This window comes from Lates calcarifer, linkage group LG23, assembly GCF_001640805.2.
Source record: "Lates calcarifer isolate ASB-BC8 linkage group LG23, TLL_Latcal_v3, whole genome shotgun sequence".
Classification (NCBI taxonomy): Eukaryota; Metazoa; Chordata; class Actinopteri; family Centropomidae; genus Lates; species Lates calcarifer.
Genome location: NC_066855.1, coordinates 4,285,038 through 4,303,680, shown reverse-complemented (window position 1 = coordinate 4,303,680; position 18,643 = coordinate 4,285,038). Strand labels below are relative to the sequence as shown.

At 39.8% G+C, this 18,643-nt stretch overlaps 1 protein-coding gene and 1 long non-coding RNA gene across 2 annotated transcripts in view; both read left to right on the top strand.

Annotated features, from left to right (window-relative positions):
• The window catches only part of fam20cb (FAM20C golgi associated secretory pathway kinase b), a 48,505-nt gene extending 36,894 nt beyond the window's left edge, over positions 1-11,611 (top strand). The window contains exons 4-11 of the mRNA XM_018694029.2: positions 2,663-2,755; positions 6,271-6,386; positions 7,030-7,210; positions 7,625-7,734; positions 7,899-7,980; positions 8,727-8,786; positions 9,080-9,230; positions 9,741-11,611. Of these exons, the coding sequence (XP_018549545.1) occupies positions 2,663-2,755; positions 6,271-6,386; positions 7,030-7,210; positions 7,625-7,734; positions 7,899-7,980; positions 8,727-8,786; positions 9,080-9,230; positions 9,741-9,857 (910 nt within the window). The 3' untranslated portion in view covers positions 9,858-11,611. The remainder of the gene's footprint in view (positions 1-2,662; positions 2,756-6,270; positions 6,387-7,029; positions 7,211-7,624; positions 7,735-7,898; positions 7,981-8,726; positions 8,787-9,079; positions 9,231-9,740) is intronic.
• A 2,133-nt stretch (positions 11,612-13,744) lies between these two features.
• On the top strand, positions 13,745-18,210 carry LOC108895302 (uncharacterized). The gene is made up of 5 exons (XR_001962939.2): positions 13,745-13,976; positions 15,326-15,387; positions 16,240-16,334; positions 16,849-16,903; positions 17,595-18,210. It is a non-coding gene; the product is annotated as an uncharacterized LOC108895302 (long non-coding RNA).
• The last annotated feature ends 433 nt before the right edge of the window (positions 18,211-18,643 follow it).

Below are 18,643 nucleotides of genomic sequence, written 5' to 3'. Positions count from 1 at the left end.
CATTCATCTTAAGATACCAAAGACCATGAATTAAAGAAAAACCAGGATTTATGGCTGGTAGTACTCACGCTAATATTTTCACTGAAAATAAAATAGAGTTATCATGCTTTTTAGAATATGGTAATAAATCTGGGGTGTCACTAAATGGAAAAATAGCAAATATTTTAGTCACCAGTTTTTCTGAATAAATTACCACTTCATCAGTTTTGGTATTTTCATGCATTAAATGCAGGATTAAGCTTGTTAATTTAAAAAATACTTCTGTTTTGAAAAAACAGAAAAAACCTGCAGCTGTTTTTACTCTGTTTTTGTGTGTGTTAAACAGACATGATACAGCACATTCATTAATGAGCTTTAGAGGTGCTGGTAAACAGATTTCAGATTAAGCTAAGCCATACAGCGAAGCTAACCACCATTTGCTTTATATTTATCGTACAGACATTAGAGTGGTATCAATATTCTCCTCTTATTCTTGGCAAGAAAGTAAATAAGTGTATTCACCCAAAATGTCGACCTATTTCCTTTAAAGTTGCCGTCAACCAGCCACTGTCAACTGGATAAAAAGAGAATGGAGCTCTTCTTAAACAATGTTGTTTTTAGTCTTTCACGTTGTTCCACCCAATGATTTCCTTTAGGTTTAGCTTCAATCCTTCAACCTCACACTCACTTTATTTCCAAAAGTTTATCTCAAACTTTATATATTACAGTCTCCAAAAAACATCACAGATTTATTCGTCCAAGACTAATTTTCCCAACATTTGGCGGGGAATAAATTCAGGACCTGACTTTGCACAACTGTCCCCATCCATAAAACAGTTGTAGTCACTTCATATGCTGGACTGAGTGATATTCTCCTGTTGCAGAGGCTGAGCAGCGCGGGTGTAAATAGACACGGCTCTCCGCTTTCAAAGTCAGTATCATTTTTCCTTGATGTAGAGCGAGAGCTGCGTCCCTGAAGCGAGGCTAACCAGAAGAAGAGAGCGATACAATCAACAGACAGCGCTCGGCCTTTACTGGCAGAGCCTCAGCAGCTGTGCAGGAGTGAGGGATGAGCTGGAGAGAGAGGGAAGAGATTTAGAAAAGGAGGAATAGGTTACCATGACATACCGCATGTGTGAAAACTGGGGCTAAATACCGTTTTGATGACCTCAAAACAATATTCAGAGCTGTTTTAGCACTGAATTTATCATAGTTATCATACTTTTCTGCTCTCTTTGGTCAAACTTGGCCGCTCATTTGGATGTGGCTGTCTGTCAAAAGCTCAGTACACAACGAGAGTGATAAAGAGAGGAGGAAATAGAGGAATTTTTAGTGGATGAGTGTGTTTCTGGGCTCCGTGTTGGGTTAGTTAATGACTGGTGCAAATGTCAGCCACACAGCTGTGGAGCCACAATCAGCCAGCCAGCTGAGGAAGGGAGCGAAGGATGGGAAGGAAAGAGAGAGCAACAGAGAGAATAAGAGAGTGAGGCAGACAGATATGAAGTATTAAGCCGTGGACGCACAGAGAGAGAGAGAAAAAAGCAGAGAAAACAGTTCTGCGTGAGGGAAGAGGGAGACGCAGAGGAGGTGAGATAGAGGATTTTGAGCGAAATAAACAGTGAGGCATCCGGAGGGAATAGAGAGAGAAGGAGAGACGGAGAACTTGCCAAGATAGTTTCCATTCTTCTCATCCTCCCTCAACTAGCTGAAGCTGAAATGGCAGAGGCTGCAGTCCAAATCATTACACGCCGCCTTCCTGGAAAGTATTTACTGTTGTCAATAAAAAAGCAAAGAAAGCAGTGTGGATAAAAGGAAAAATGACTAAAATATGCAGCTCTTCTGTTGAAAGACTGCAAGTTGATGATGGACTGCTCTGCTTGTATTTTTTTTCCAAAGACATTAACATATTTGAAATACCCAGAACCTTCTCAGGGAATCTTTTCACCTCCTCTTCCTTTTGACTTCGCCTTTTTACCCCGGCCGTCCTGTCTGTGCTGCCCTGTCCTGGCCCATGTTCCATCAGCTTCGGGATTTAAGCCTTTAAGAGCCTCTTTTCCCTCCAGTAAGAGCTTTAAGGCAGAATGTGTGTGAAAAGCAGTTTTTTGGGGGGAAGGATCAGAGCCAGACAGAAATAGGTCCAGATCGAGAACAGGAGCGGATGCTTCAGGAGGAAGTCTTTGACCTTGAATTGTCCCTCTCTTAGTGTTGCCCCACAAAACGCCCACAGTAACTGAGGAGGGCCTCTTTTTTGCGAGGCAAGGACATCAGGTTTATTGTGTCTTGGTTATTGCTCACAAATGCTGTCTGCTGTATTAGGTACACAAGTGTAAAGCTGAAGTGTTTTACCACCGACTGGGCTGCTGTGGAGTGAGATATCTTTGGAAATGTGAAGTTGTGCTGAACACTAAAATAAATTCCTGCTAGGGTGAACTGTGTTGCTATGCATTGCTTGAAATCCAAACCCAAATACCACACATAACATGCTAATTTGTCAAAAGAATGGCAAAAATGACTCTCTCGTTCCAGATTCTGAAATATGAATATTTTCTTGGGGTTTTTTTTTTTATCATCTTTTTATGAAAGCAAATTAAAAATCTTTGGCGTTGTGACTGTTATGTAGACCAAACATGTGACCTTGGCTTTTGTATCTCATCTCTATGTCTTTTTCCTTGTGCCCTTGCAGGCAGACCCGGGAGCAGGAGACCCCTCCAGACTTCTTTTACTTCTCTGACTTTGAGAGACACAACGCCGAGATCGCTGCCTTCCACCTGGACAGGTAGATGAAAAATGAGTCTGTGTGTGTGTGAGTGTATATGTTAAGAGACTAATGATGACACAAACCAGAAGTTGAACCAAAAGTGGAAATGTAGTTGAACTAAAAAGTATTATTAAATTATTGGCTGTGAAAACGTCAGTTCCCTCCGGTAGCAGTGGATGTTACAAAAATGTTCAACAATAATAAAAAAAAGAGTTAATGTTTTTGAATCTGCTCTCTTTCATGCCCAAGTACTTCTTTCCATCCTGGGGAGGCGGGGAGGGAGGGGGCAACATCCTGCAGGTTTTTGTTCCTCCCTGATTGCTAATTTGCCTCTCCTCGTGTCAGCTCATTAACCACCCAGGAGGAACAAAAATCCTGGAGAACACCAGACCTGAAGGGCCAGAACTGGGTACCTCTGTTTTACAGTAAAGCTTCAAGATATGTATTTTTAAGGTCCGCTCACATATAGCGATACTGATGCCGTGTATGTATGCAGACACGACTGCAGGCGTACCCATTTCTCATCTCTGCATGAGCGCCTTCCATGTATTCAGATTTTCTGTGCGCTTATTTATACATTTACTGCTCCTTCTCTCTGCCGCTGTCCTTCAGAAGCTTCTCTTTTTTCTTCTTTTTTTTTTTAACACAGTGAGCGGTGTGAGCCGGACCCGTACAGTAGAGGCTGTGAGCTCTGAGAGGCCATGAGTCATAGAGAATGAATGCCCCCCTCCTGCAGCTAGCATCTGACTCTAACAATGACTGCAGCCTCGCTTGCTTAGCTAACCACCATTCTCTCTGACTTCACTGTCTTTACAAGACTAACACTTTATGGCCTGCCCGCCTGCTGGAGAGACTTTAATGAAAAGTGAAAAACCTCATGAGGCTCTCTGATCGACGAGAGAAAGCAATGAGTTTTAACGGCGGCGTTGCTATTAAAGTCAACCTGACGTCACTGTGGCTGTGTGTTATTACGAGCAGAGGGATTGTGTTGTAGTGTGAATGCTGGTGACACAGGATGATACTGAGGTCACACACACGTGTCCACGCGCACGCACAGAGGACCCACAGAGGGTAGTGATGTTGAATCTGCTTTTCCTTCAGGCACAATGACACAGTTCAGCAGCAATTGCATTAGCAGCAGCTTTCTACACCAGTCTGCTACACATCTGGTCCTCCTCTGTACACACACAGATGAAAACACGCTCACACACTCCCGGCATATGTGTGGGTTAAGGGGAAGAGGAGGAAACCAAAGGCATGAAAGGCCCTGTGCCCATTCTAAATATAAGCCAGGCAGGGTTTGCCAAAAGCAGCTCTTTATTTTTTTTCCTTATTTTGTCTGTTCTAAATTAGAGCCTGGCTACAGAGCTGCTGCTGCTGCTGGTGCACAGGCTTAGGCTACACTGCCTCCCAGGGGGCCCACAGACACACACACACACACACACACACACACAAGCTCTTTTAATGTAGCACTCTCACAAGTGTGTGCACACAAACCCACACAGAGACACTGTCTTTTATTATATAGGCTACACTGCTTTAAGCTTCATTAATTATATGATTGGATTTAAATGGGAAGTGCACTTGGTATCGCTGCATTAGGTAGTCAGCAGATATAAAGACGACACAAGGCACAATATGACCTTAAAATGTTAAAGCATATTGCTATAGATTCATGAGATCCACTGGGGTTTTACACATTTTTCAGCTGGGAATGTGTGAATGTGATGAATCCCACTGTTGTCTGATGCACAGCACTTTCAGTCCCACCCTGAATGCAGCACAAGTTTTAAGTGGCCAATGTGGGAATAAGGTTTATCAAGGGGACAAAGCTAGGGGGAAAAAAAAGTGTGTGAGTGCCAAGGGAAACTAAAGCTGCCCCTAGCTGTTCCCTTTAGTATGGCAGCAGGCCCAGGCCAAACAGTGCTGCGTGGTGCTTTGTCCTGCGTCCTTCTGTTTTGTTTGACAGCAAGGAGGACAGAGGCACACGACTGCGTGCGACCGCCTCGCTCCGCCCACCACCAACACGCTACTCGATGGCATCATTTGTACGACGAGCTCTCCACCTGGTTTTCCCCTCCCTCCATCTTTAATCTCAGCCTCTCTTCCTGTGTCTCACTGCCCCCGGGGCTGTGGGCCATTAGGTGTTGTCAGGGGCATCAATTTTTAAAGAGCCCGTGCTGATGTTGTGGCTGCATGGTGCTGACGACGAGGGGGTGGTGACACATGCATAAAACAGGCATGTGGCAGGCACACAGGAAGACAGCCTAGCCATCTTCCAGTAAAAAAAATACAGATTTGCTAAACCTTTTTTCTCCATCCACATACATATATACATTCAGACAATGCAAAGACAGAATATCACATTGGCCTTGAGAGGTGGTAGATATAAATATCCAGAATGAATTTATATAGTGAAAGATATTAACCTGTGTGGACGTTAAAAATGCATCTGAATCACAGCCACATACAAACCACTGGGAGATTTACTGTCATGTGGTGCAACTGTCAGGTCATTACTTATGTCACAGTGCCCCCTGTTGTCAGTGGCATACAATTACATGAGTAGTTTCTCTATTAAGGTGTAAGCGTTTGCCCCAGTGACAGGGATTGTGAGTTTCACTTCCATCTCAGGTGGAATCTTTTTCCTTTGCTTGTTCTTGTTGTTAAGTGCATACAAATCCCTTTCTGTGAGTTTTTTAAACTTTCTATTTTTCTTCAAATTTGTAAAACAAAGCACGTTTCTGGGTTATTGTGAGCCAGGAATCAGACCCACGTTACCTGGCTTCTGTTTTCACTCTGACTCCTGAAATTAGTTTTTATTCCAACCATGATTTTGTTACAAATGTGTTTGTGTCATTTTGAAATAAGCTAGTCTGTATTCATGACTTTGTGATACATGATACAGATTCTGTATCCACACTGATCCACTGTTTCAGAGGATCTCAAAGTCTAGCTTTTGAGCCACATTTTTACCCTGGGTTTTGGTACATTTTGGCAAATTGTCACTATTAAAAGTATGCCAAAGTTCCTGTTGACAAAAACTTTAAAACGTGATAATTCTTAGGTTCTAGATTCTAGAGTTATAAGAACAGTCTTTTTTCTGTTCTTTCTAAGCAGACTTATGGGCATTTATTTGTAATAGACAGAGAAAGTAGTCGCCTGGGAAGGTGCTAGTCGCACTGACTGTATTTAGTTCCGATCTGACCGAGATTTGACTCTAAGGAGGAGTGTGATTTTTGACACAAATTGCAGCAATTGGCTTAAAGTACCTTAATTTCCCCCATGAGCTGTGTGTCACAGCCACAGCCACTCCAAATCAGCAGGTCAAGCTACAAAAACAAACTTCCTGCTGTTTTAAAATACATGCAGCTGCCCCTTTCACTTCACACAACATCTTTGCCTCATGTCTCCCTCTGAGTTCCCCCTTCAGTTCTCCTGCACTCCCCTGCAGAGGCGTTCCTTACAGTTTGAAAGCCTCCGCTCGATTCTGAATGCACATAACCCCTTCGGTATTTGTCTCTGTCCTGTAGGATCCTGGACTTTCGTCGGGTCCCTCCTGTAGCCGGCAGGCTGGTCAACATGACAAAGGAGATCAGAGACGTCACACGAGACAAAAAGCTCTGGAGGACCTTCTTCATTTCACCAGGTACAGGCAGAGATTCTGGTTTTCAGAGGCACATCCAGACAAGAACCACTTTAACCAAGATACTGCACAAATATATATCAGTTGTGCATTTTTTGGTTGCAGTGGGAAACCATCAATTGAATTTCTGTGATGATCTCAGAAGGAAAACAATAATAAAATGACCTCAGCAGGGTACGCAACGATTTCTTCAACTTGCAAAAGTTACATCCCAGCAAAAAAGAACGGTTTACTTGCTCACAATGTAGAGCAAGGCTGCTTCTGTGCCCTGAAATACTGGGATATTCATTTGCATAGGATTAGTATTATCAGGAGACTTTAGCTTGCTCCAAAGCACGACACTTAATTAGCGATGCAACTTTTTACTTTACATATTATACACATGGAAAATTCTCACAGGATTAAAATTACTGACAATCTCAGCAATTAATACAAGTCCCTGAATGTCCCCTGGTGATTTAAATCTTGTACAAAGTGTCCATTAAATACACTGTATATAGATTCCTAAAGGGCAGAAAGTAGTCACATTTAAAATATTTAACACCGAGTAGCAAAACAGAACATATGTAAATGTAACATTTTTCTGTCATTTACAGTGGTTTAACAAAGGAGCAACAACAGTTTGTGTTCTTTCTTTGTTTCTCAGCCAACAACGTGTGTTTCTATGGAGAGTGTTCATACTACTGCTCCACTGAGCACGCTCTGTGTGGTAAACCAGACCAGATAGAAGGATCCCTGGCTGCTTTCCTCCCAGACCTGGCCCTCGCCAAACGCAAGACCTGGAGGAACCCGTGGAGACGCTCCTACCACAAACGCAAGAAGGCAGAGTAAGAGATCTGTCCTGCACTCAGACAGTGCTGCATTCACTGGTGCTCAATAGGAGCAGACACTGTGGAGTCCTGTAGGTCCAGCTATCAGAGGGTATTTATTACACTCACTGTCAGTTACCAGTGGCCGTAAGTCATGAGAGCTGAGCAAGAGATCTGTGGTGTGTGAGATATTCTGTGTGTCACAGCTGACCTGCATCTAGATACAATAACACAGACTGCACACATCTTTTTTTGCCCAAGAAAGCACTGCAAAAATCACAGCTTGTTTTAACAAATTCACGACAGCACAAGAATAAATGGTTAAAAAGGGAAACAAATTGGATTTTAGTGATATTCTTGCAAAGCAGATGCACAAAATCCTGAAACTGAGACTGAAAATGTAAAGAAGATGTTGGTGTGATAAATCTTCAGATGGGAGGTGGACCCGGACTACTGCGAGGAGGTCAAACAGACTCCACCTTATGACAGTGGGACACGACTGCTGGACATCATGGACATGACCATCTTTGATTTCCTCATGGGTGAGTTAGCGTGTTTCACATTGTTTAACTACTGATGCATGCAAACAATGAATTTCCTCTGTTACTGAACAGGTGGTATATACAGTATATAACATATTAGTAGCCACACTACACACATATTTGCTTGTACCTCTATTGAATTGTTTATATGTATTCCAACACAGGAAACATGGATCGCCACCATTATGAAACGTTTGAAAAGTTTGGAAATGAGACCTTCATCATTCACCTGGACAATGGCAGAGGGTAAGCCATAGCTTGTCATACACAGCAATTTATCCTTCAGAACTCTGCAGTTTTCATGCTGCTACATGTAGCTTTAAAGTATTTTCACATTCAAATTGATAGCAACAAAGAAGAACGTGCATGCAATATTTAACACAAAATATCTCCTAAAGACAATGCATGTGATAGTTGTGTGCTCTGATGCTGATTTCTATGCATTTTGATGACTTCAACTTACCAGCCTTAATGCGTTGAGTTATAGATGTAATGGAAATGAGTGGGGGCTTTAAAACACTTCAGCATTGACCTTTAATGTATTACATAATTAATAAACTGTATACGTAACCATTATGAGCTTGGGTACATTTGGTCAGTGTGTAATACTGAGCATTTTGATACTTGAATGTCGTTCTTACCATACAATTGCTAAGATGGAAAATAACAGTGAACGACATGTTCACGTTTTTCTGAAATAGCTCATTACAATGCAAATGTATGCATTTTTTTATAAAAAGGCATGGGCATTTATGCATTCATTTATGTATAAAATTATGCATAATTACAGTACAGTTATGCATATATAAATATATTAACAATATATGTAGCATAAGCAGTTTCTTAGTCACAGGTGAGCAAAGGATGGTATGAAAAAAGTCAGAAGTCTATGAGCTGCAGACAAACAGCAGGTTGTACATTAGCACAGGAAAAATTAAATAACTGTCAGTGATGACATTTAGTACAATCTATACTTCTGTTTTTCATTCTAGCTTTGGAAAACACTCCCATGATGAAATGTCCATTCTGGTGCCACTAACCCAGTGCTGCAGGTGAGGCCTTCTTTGTGTGTATTATGTAGCTTGATGAGAAGGGTGTGATGTTGTTATTGATCCCTAAGGAGAAAAAGGAGATAAAGATAGAAATCTTTATGAGGCTCCTTAACTTTCTAATTATCCCAAACGTTATCTTGCTACAGTTAAACAACCCCCCCAGTGTAAAATATAAGCAGGATTTGCATGTGATTTGTTGTATTCACATCCTCAGTTTTGCAGAGCCTGTGCATGGATGTAACTGTTCTTTAGGCAACACTGACTCTCCTCCCCCGGCTGCTCTCTTTCTGCAGGGTCAGGAAGTCGACCCACATGCGTCTGCAGCTGCTGGCTAAGGAAGAATACAAGCTGTCCATGCTCTTGGCAGAATCCCTGGTGAGGGACCGCCTCAGTCCCATCCTCATTCAGCCACACCTGGATGCAATGGACCGCCGACTACGTCAGGTCAGTGCTTCAATCTCATATCATAATGTGCTTGTGCAATACACAATGTTTTCCTCCTTATCTTTTTATGTGAATCATGAAAACATTTAGTCAGTTAACTGATTAGCTGATGTTAAGCACCAAAAAAGTGGCTATTGTCTGATCTTCTTAGTCCTCTAAGATACTAACTTGAATATCTTTGGGGTTTGATTTATAGATTTGACCTCTGGGAAACACAAATTTTCTTCATCAAAAGCACTTACAAAAATTATGTGTACTTTTTACTCTTTCTTTTTTATGCAAACTAAACAAAGAATATATCTTATTCAAGTTGGTGATAGGTGGTATTTGTTATCTCTGGACAGAGCTAAGCAAGCTGTTTCACCTATTTCCAGTCTAAGCCAAGCTAAGCAGCTGCTTAGAGTGATATCAATCTTCTCAGGGCGTCTTTTTAAAAGGCCATGAAGTGCTTTGACCCCGTTTGAACTCTAATGGTGACAAACAAATAATTCCCTTGTCTTGCCTCATTAGGTGCTGAATGTAGTGTCAGAGTGCATTGAAAAGGAGGGCTACAGTTACGTGGTGGAGGACGACCTCCAGGGTGACCGGGGGACAGACCACGTTCACACCGGCCCACGACGGAGGTAGCTGTCTAGGGGCGCTGCTGGCATCTGGATGGGACTGAATCCTTGGAGATAACGCAAATCCAGTCTTTCTTTTAAACTGAACTGGCATCCTGTAACACAGATGAGCTCCATCTGTGCGGAATTCCTCAGAGGGCTCCATTTTTTGCTGAACTTACAGGGAGGCCCACCTGCCTGAGGTATATATAAGCTGTCTGGAAGTGGAAGCCTGCTGGATAGGACTGGACTTTGACAAACGGTGCAGTGACTCTACCTGCACTGAAGCTCGAGATGCAGGTGATGTTGAAGACTTCTGGATGGACAGAACTGAATCACCCCACATCACCTAGGCTCCTTAAAATATCCAACCCTGACTTTAGTGTAGGATAGTACCACCACAGCTGACCCCGAACACGCGCCGACCCACCGCAGCATTACCAAACCATGAAAGTCTTGCAAGAGACGCCTTCTCTCTGTCTTGTTCAGGACCCTTTCTTGAATTCAGTGAATTCTGAGGGACTTGTAAAGAATCTCCCACCCCCCACCCCACCCCACCCCCGCTCTCTTCACAAGCTGAATTATGTGTTTCTACGTATTGTTGGTATTGCAAGTGTTGAACGGTTGAACATTCACAGTGGAGAAGGAGGTGGACGCTGACTTCCTGTTGTCTTAATTATCAAAATGATGTTTTGAGTTTTGCTGCAAAATGTTTTATTGCATAGTGTCTTTTTTTTTAAATTTTATTTTATTTCTGCTGAGCTGTTTCAGCAGCTTCTTACCATTGGTATTGAAGATGGAAATATTTGATTGGAGTGCAGGTTTACTCCTGGATTTGTCCATTAATTTTGCCCATAAATGTCCTTGAGAGAGTATTTATTAAAATTCATATTTATTGTTTTAGATGAATACTAACAGAGCACCATTTTTCTGTTTAAAAGGAGCTATTGAATTCACATCACAGAGGTGTACTTTTTCATTTGTCCAAAAGAGGGCAAACTGAGCATGTGCAAAAGTAGCTGCCAGGTCCGTGCCTCTCAGTAAAATGAACCCTCTCCATATCTCACCCCATGCCAAGTATCAAGCCTGCTTTTAAATCAGTTCATAGCCACCAGAAGTATTGGTTAGATTCAAATGAGCAAGTCTGTGTGCCTCTGTTTACATTTAACCCAACTACTGTTTTTTCTGTTTTTTATTTCTTTCAATGCAACAGATATGAGATTAGGTTTATGGTACCAAGAGCCAAATGTGACACTAATAGTTTTATATTATTGTTTCTTTGTAATATATTTGATGTCCAGATGTTGCTGTTGTGGAGAGATTATTTTTCAGGATGTATATTTCATTCATCGCCAACAGCCGATAGCTTAACTGTTGGTGTCAACGATTCAGTCGCTGGCTGAAAGTTAATATATACAGTAGGAAAAATCTAGTGCCTGTGCAATGATAGAAATACTTGAATGTCTGGTTTCATAGCAGAAAGGTTTGAACTTCTCCCAGGTACGAACTATAGATAAGACATGGAGGTCTATGTATACATATGTGTGCTGACTCCGTTTCCATAATGGTTTTATTAAACAGTCTTAAGTTTCCATAGTCCCGTGTCAGGTCAGTACAGTGTGTATGGACGTGTGGGTGGATCCATGAAGAACCTTTAGATGATGTGTTCTTGAAGTGAAGATGCTTCTTTTTTCTTTTAATTCAACTCATCGTTTCTGTGGATTTTATTGTTCATTTCTTTGCATCACAGGTTAAAAGTGCAATAAAACAAAATGAGCAGAATATTATAGTGCCTCCATGTCTTCTTCAAGAGGTGATGTACCTGAGTATATGTGTGTGTTCATATTATTTAAGAGAAGATATAAACATCTTTTTTGTTTGGAGAAAATATCCAAGGTGTCTTAAGGTGAAACCTGCAATTTTTTAAAAACCACTGCAGTAAGTTATTTGACCTTATTTGTTTGGTGACCATAAAGAATTACAAGAGCTTCAACTCCAGTCTAATGGAGTGAGATGTTCATATCAAAGAAAGTAAATAAGCTTAACTAGTCCTGTGTTGATGTAATTTTTCTTTTGAAGAGTCATTTGATTTCAGCAGCAGGTAGGTTCATTCAGCCTAGAAAAATTGTTTTTGAAATAGTTTCTTCAATAACCTTGTTAAAAATAAGTTTAAAACTTCATTTACTTTTTCTCATCTTCGGTTGAGTTGATTCTCAGTGTGAGTGCACCAGAAGTTTCCACATCACACCTTTTTAAGTTACAAGCTGAACCACTTGTGATGTCTCAAAATGATTCTCATACATTCACATCTTTAACTCAGATTTAGAGTGAGCACAGAGAAACATTCAACTTTCAGCAGATGAATGTGAAGAAGGTCTTCTACTGTCATACTCTGTACACACATCGTTCTGCACAGTGAAGGCCAAACATTCAAGTGAAGTAATGAGTGAAACACAATTTTGAGAGGAGATGGACTTAACATTTGAAGAAATGTCAATACAAATGTCTTGACTACTAAATTAAAGTTGTAGCTTTGTCAAAGAGGAATTGATTAAATGTATTATAATGGCAAATAATTCAAATTCCAGTGGGATTTATTCAGCAACCCTGGGACCCTGGGTGTGGGCCTGGTAGTGGTGGTGAAGAATTGGGCTGTAATACACAGGAGCAACTTTGTTTGTTTTTTTATAATTGCGTTATACGGAACATTTTTTGACTAATAAATCAGCTTAGAATAAATATACAAAATACAGCACAACCCCTGCATGCTTTTAGCTCTATTCAAGATAAACACAACAGAGCCAGTAAGGCAGAATTGTTGGTGTCGGTGCAGAAAAAATGCCCAGGTGAACACAGGCCTGTTCAGGAGGTCTTATCTGCAGCACTCCACATAACCCAGTGTAATTTGAATGGTGGCAGTGAGGATGGCTGCACAGTACAGTGCAAAGGAAAATGGCCCTCAGCCTCAGCTCTGTGCACAAGCATGTTTACAGTTCCCACTGCACTGTTGTGTTTTGATAACCTTTCCTCACAGAACAGCCCCCGGAAAAGCTACTTGGTTGGTTTACATAAATGCATGTACACACACACACAGGGGCAGACAGAGCTATGAATGGAGGAAGCGGCGTCTGAGACAACCATCAGAGGGACAGAGAGTGACCAGAGGAGAACTAAGGGCTGTAATCACTGTGGCCGGCCGCAGACAGGACGCCAGAGGAAGCCTCGTCATGGGAGTGAGCCATGAGGTGCTTATCAGATCTCAGTTCAAACCAACCTGATACAGTGACCTCCTCCTCTCCTCTGCACTGCCTCTCTCTGCTGCTCCTATCTACAGGTTTTCTTGTTTTTCTTGTGTGGAGCGAACAGGCCCAAAGAGCTCCTGACAGCTGAATAAGCTCAGGTCATTTCAGTATTTTGGCAACCACATATTTAATGATGATTTGTGGTTGAGTGTTTGAAGCAAAACATAGACCAACCCAGTAAAGTAGTACTCCTATGGTGGTGGAAGCATTGAGATCCTCTTACTTCTTATTTATTTTTATTTATTTAAAAAACATAATTTTAAATATGCTTTAATGTATTTTTCATTATTTATTATTGCATGATCCCAGGACTTATTTTAGCATTTGATTAGAACACATTTTTGATAGACTACCCATAAAATGAATGTGTTAAAAGTTAACGACACTAAGCACAATAGTTTAAACGTCCGACTAAAAAGTCTGTCAGTAAATAACATGTAATGGATGTATTGCTAGAAGCATAAGAGGCACCGTATCCAGTTCTTATACTACATCCATGATGCGGACCTTAAGGGTATAGGTATGGATGTATTTTAAGACCAATCAGAGGCGGTTGCTAAGCGGTCGTGTGTCGTCATCGGTCACGCACCTCTGGGCGGAGCGTAGAGAGGCGGAGAGAGGAAGTCGGAGAGCAAATTTAAACCCATCGTGTGAGACGCTACTTCGGTTTGTCAGTACTACGAGAAAAAACTGAGTCGCTACCTCTGTTTGTCAGTACTATGAGAATAAAAAGGAATTACCGAATAAAAGTTCATTAACGAAGAAGCCTGGATACTAAAACAAGCTTTCTGTTTCTTTGTCGAACGCGAGTGAGGCTGGACGCCGAACACACCCGCGGCGTGAAGGTAAGGCTAAGAAGCAAACTAGCTAGCGGCTATCATTTGCATTTGCGTTAGCAGCGAGCTTTAGCATTAGCCTTCTCTTCAATTGCCTTTTTAACTTTATGTGGACGGATGAAACAGGGGCTCTTGGTTGCTCTGTTTAAATCCCAGTCATTTTGCATCTCTTTGTAACCATGTGTCTCATCTTGGTCATTTGAACTCAGTTTATATCAGTCTATCGTATCTGTTTTACACCTGGATATCAGCGGTGAGCATTAGCATTAGCATTATCTTGAAATGATGCTTTTGGGGCCCATTTTTTTAACTTGCGTGGGTTAAATAGTGTCTGTGTTTCTCTGACTATAGCGTCCTTGACATGAGTTGTGGGCACCTTGTGGAGGCAGGGTAACTGTTTAACAGTCTGTCCGTCTGATTATCATGTCATTATGATCTTTTTGAGTCTATTTGTGGTCTTATTGCATCATTTTGCGTCTTGGCTAATTCACATCTATTTATGACCCGGTTCTTCGTCTCTTTGTGGTCGTTCTTACTGCGTCTCTGTAGTTCTGTGTCCATTCCCGATCATTTTACATTTCTTTTAGTTCATGTTTTGTTTCAGTGCGGCAGTTAAGCATCTCAATGTGATTGTTTTGCGTCTCTGTTTTGTTGTCCGTCGTTTGTGTTTGTAGATCTGTGGCAGTAACCTGTCTATAGCTATCTGTTGAGCCACAGTTGTATATATTAGTAATGAGAAATTTGTTTGTTGTGTCTTAATACTTGATGGAGTTCAGTTATATGTACCATGAACGTGAACCGATTCAAACATCTCAGATTAGCCGTTGTTAGCATCACCAGTTGATAACAACGTTCTACGCTGTATTTTGCTCATACAAACAGCGTAACATGTCAACGGATAAAAACTGAACAGTACTGCGTGTATGACTGATTTTATATGAAGCTAATGAGACAGAGCTGCTATAAACAGTAAGATTAGCAGAGTGTTCATTGCTGTTGATGTGAGTAGCAGCCATCTTTGATTCTTATCTCGGGGTTGGTGGGTTTTGTCCGACTTTCCGGGTTGGAAATCCAACTTCATCCAACTTTGGACTTGATGCTTGATTTAGCAGAGTTTGGTGTTACATTTCCTCTCTGTGCCTCTCCACAATGTATGAGCAGAAATCATTACACCAAAATTTAAGCTTTTAAAGTCAAATTTATGCTTTCAGATTTTTTTTACATTGCTTTTAGGTCAGTCAAGTTTTATTTGCAATTGTCAAGGCTTTATTGTTTTCACTGTCATGTGGGTTTTAGTGGTGAAGTTTCCATCCATTTTGTATTAGTTAGTTAATCAGTGTTGTTCTTGTGTTTTCCAGGTCTACTTGTTCAGCTGCTGCAGCTTGGACAGAGACACCAACATCACCTTCCAGACCAACAGGTATATGTTCAAAATATTTACCCAGTCACACCTGGACCTGCTGTGGATTTTTCCATTTTCAAGATCTTTATGTTTTGTTTTTGTGATGTTTTGTGTTGATGAGCTGGATTATTAATGTCAGCACTTAATTGTTTTTTTCATTTAGTGTCACTGGGTAAATCCCAGTTCAAACCTTGGTATTTAATGAATTTAGTACTGGATATAATAAAAACTGATTAATCGTGTCTATTAAATCAGAAAAAAGTACTAAGTAACTGCTCAGAGCCCAAGGTGACAGATGTCTTGTTTTACTTAATCAACAGTATTTACCATATGACAAAAAACAATTCAGTTTTTCACTGAAGCTGCTGTTAAGACCTTTGTAAATGTGGTTGTTATTCATTAAATGAAAACAACACAAAACAAAGACATTTGAAATATATCTTAATAAGAATGTTGAAATGTGAAATAATGATTCTGTATGAGTGTCTGTGGTGGAAGAAATACTCAGACTTTTTACTGGAGTATAAGAAACAACACAAGTTAAAATCCTGCATTCCAAAACTGACTCAACTGATAGTGTTTATTATTGTTTTGCAGTTCATAGTAACATACATGATTGATTCAGTGATTAGCTGATAGACACACAATTAATGATCATTTTACTTTTTCCCAAATATTTGTTGTTGGTTCTTCAGGAGGTGATGACAGTCAACTGTTCATTTTCTGAAACAGGCTCTAATGTTTGTTAAATATTCTGGTTCAGCTGTAATGTTGAATATTTATCTGTGTTTTCATGGTTAAACAGTTGCTGAAGAATAGGTAGTAGTGTATTGATCATTTTGCTTTATGTTTCTCTTTGATTTCCTCCAGGTGTCACCACTTTGTCCACCGAGATGTCATCCATGATCAGAGAGACGTCTTCATATAATGAGGAAGTTCTTTGAGACCAGGACAGAGGCCTCCAGGTAATTCACAAACAGCTTTACATCAACTGTCCAACACAGAGCACTGACATTCAGTTGTTTATGATAAGTATTTTGAGCGTGTAATATTTATCGGGGCGGCTCAGATCATCTTCAGAGCAGATGAGGGAGGGTAAAACCGCTCTGAAAACACTTCACACCACAGGACAATCTGACCAGGTCATATTTACAATCAACCGATACTCAGACCCTTGCTGACTTTGATCAGGAAAGGGGGAGATTTGGGCCAATTACCAATTACTTTCTCTTTCTCATTAGTACAGTAAACAAGAAAAATGTGAAAAACTTATTCAGTTCATTTTGGCTTCTATCAACTAAATTTAGTTCCCCGCTGTTGTGTGAATATCAGGAGTGATTAGTCCACACTCTGGTTTCTTTGTAGATTTAGTGTCTTTTACTTCTCTATCTTTTGACAGTTTGAAGTTCAGCTCCCAGAAACTCTGTGCTTTTATTTTGATGTGTCTTTATATAATGTTTGTTGTGTTTTTCTCCACAGGATTCAACCATTAAATCACAGAGAGAAGAGACCGACGTGAAGACATTTCCAGAAGGTCAGTGTTCATTTACTCTTTTCAGTCTGACTCTTTAAAACCTCGTCTGGAACAAAGAGCAACAAATGAAAGCTGCTGTAACTTATCAATTTTAATTAGTAATAATTTGTATTTTTCAACAATGTAGCTGCCAAAAAGTCTCTGTATAACAAATATATATTTAAAACCTTTTAAGTATAAAACCTTAAAAATAAATACATTTTCAAAATGTTTTAAAATATATCTGAGAAATTAAAACTTGAGAATTGACATTTTTCTTAATAATAAAATGATTTGTACATCAGTTTCAAAACAGAGAAATAATTTTTCCAGACATTTATCTCACAGCAAAGATAATGACAGACATTTGACCACAAAGAAACACTTGTTAGAGCTGGTTTAAGTAGTTATGAGCACATTTTCCAAAGAAGAACATGTCTACTAAGCATCTTTGTGATCATTTAACTGCTTGTGATACATTATTAATTAAATAGTTGTATCATAAGCAGTTGAATGTCCTCACAGGTGCCTAATTAAGATGTAATAGTCTTTGGAAATGTGCCCATGACTACATTACAGATGGTAGAGAAAAACAAGTTGTTTTCACTTGAACAACAGGAAACCAGCACAGTTTACAGCAGGTAGATGGTGGAGGTTTTTTTTATCCAAATAACAGCCTCGTCACACTTTTGTTTTCTTTCATCCACTTCAGGTCTTCAGCTGCTGTCATCTTCTCCTCCTGCAGAGACAAGAACACTGTTAATCACTTTTTTATGCCTTATTGTACTATGACATGTAGCTTATGACAAAGGAACTATCTTAAAGCGGTGATCTTACAGTTGCACACGCACCTCTACATGGTGTTTGTGGTTAGGTTAGATTTTGAAACTTTATAACTACTCCCCCTTCTGCAGGAAGGATATCTCATATCAACACTACCGTTATTGTGTGCAATATAACTAATATTAATATATATTTCATTCATTATCATGTGCAATTTACATCTCAATTTTACTAACAATGTTTTGTATGTTAAATCTGTTGTTTATACATTGTATAAATATTTCTACATATACTTTATTCTGTCTTGTTCTTTACTGTTTTGTAGTAATGTCTGGTAAAAGAATTTACTTCAAGATTAATACAGTTCTGTCTTACATTGTGTTCATTATTTCATTTTGGTATTCTGCTATTTCAAACAGTGCAATCAGCATATAATTTTTACATATTGTTATACATTGTTTTATATCTTGTCTTGTTTACATTATTCATTTATCTATTTTTGCTGCTGCAACACTGACTTATTTTACCCTTACAAATAAATACTTCTGAACACTGAATATTTTGCCAATTTTCTGTTTAATATTGAATGAATTGTATTGGATGAATGTTGAATATTTGTAGTCGAGGGTTAGGGGTACAGCTTTTTTGCCTTTGTATGCTATGACTGTTTGTCACATTATTTTGACCATTTTTGACGCCATACTATACTATGACATTTTTGATGCCATGACTATACTATGACTTTTTTTGATTTTTGATGCCATACTATACTATGACTTTTTTGGGTGATTTTTGATGCCATACTATACTATGATTTTTGGGTGTTTTTTGATGCCATACTATACTATGACATTTTTCATGTTTTTTGACGCCATACTATACTATGACATTTTTGGGTGATTTTGATGCCATACTATACTATGACTTTTTTGGTGTTTTTTGATGCCATACTATACTATGACATTTTTTCATGTTTTT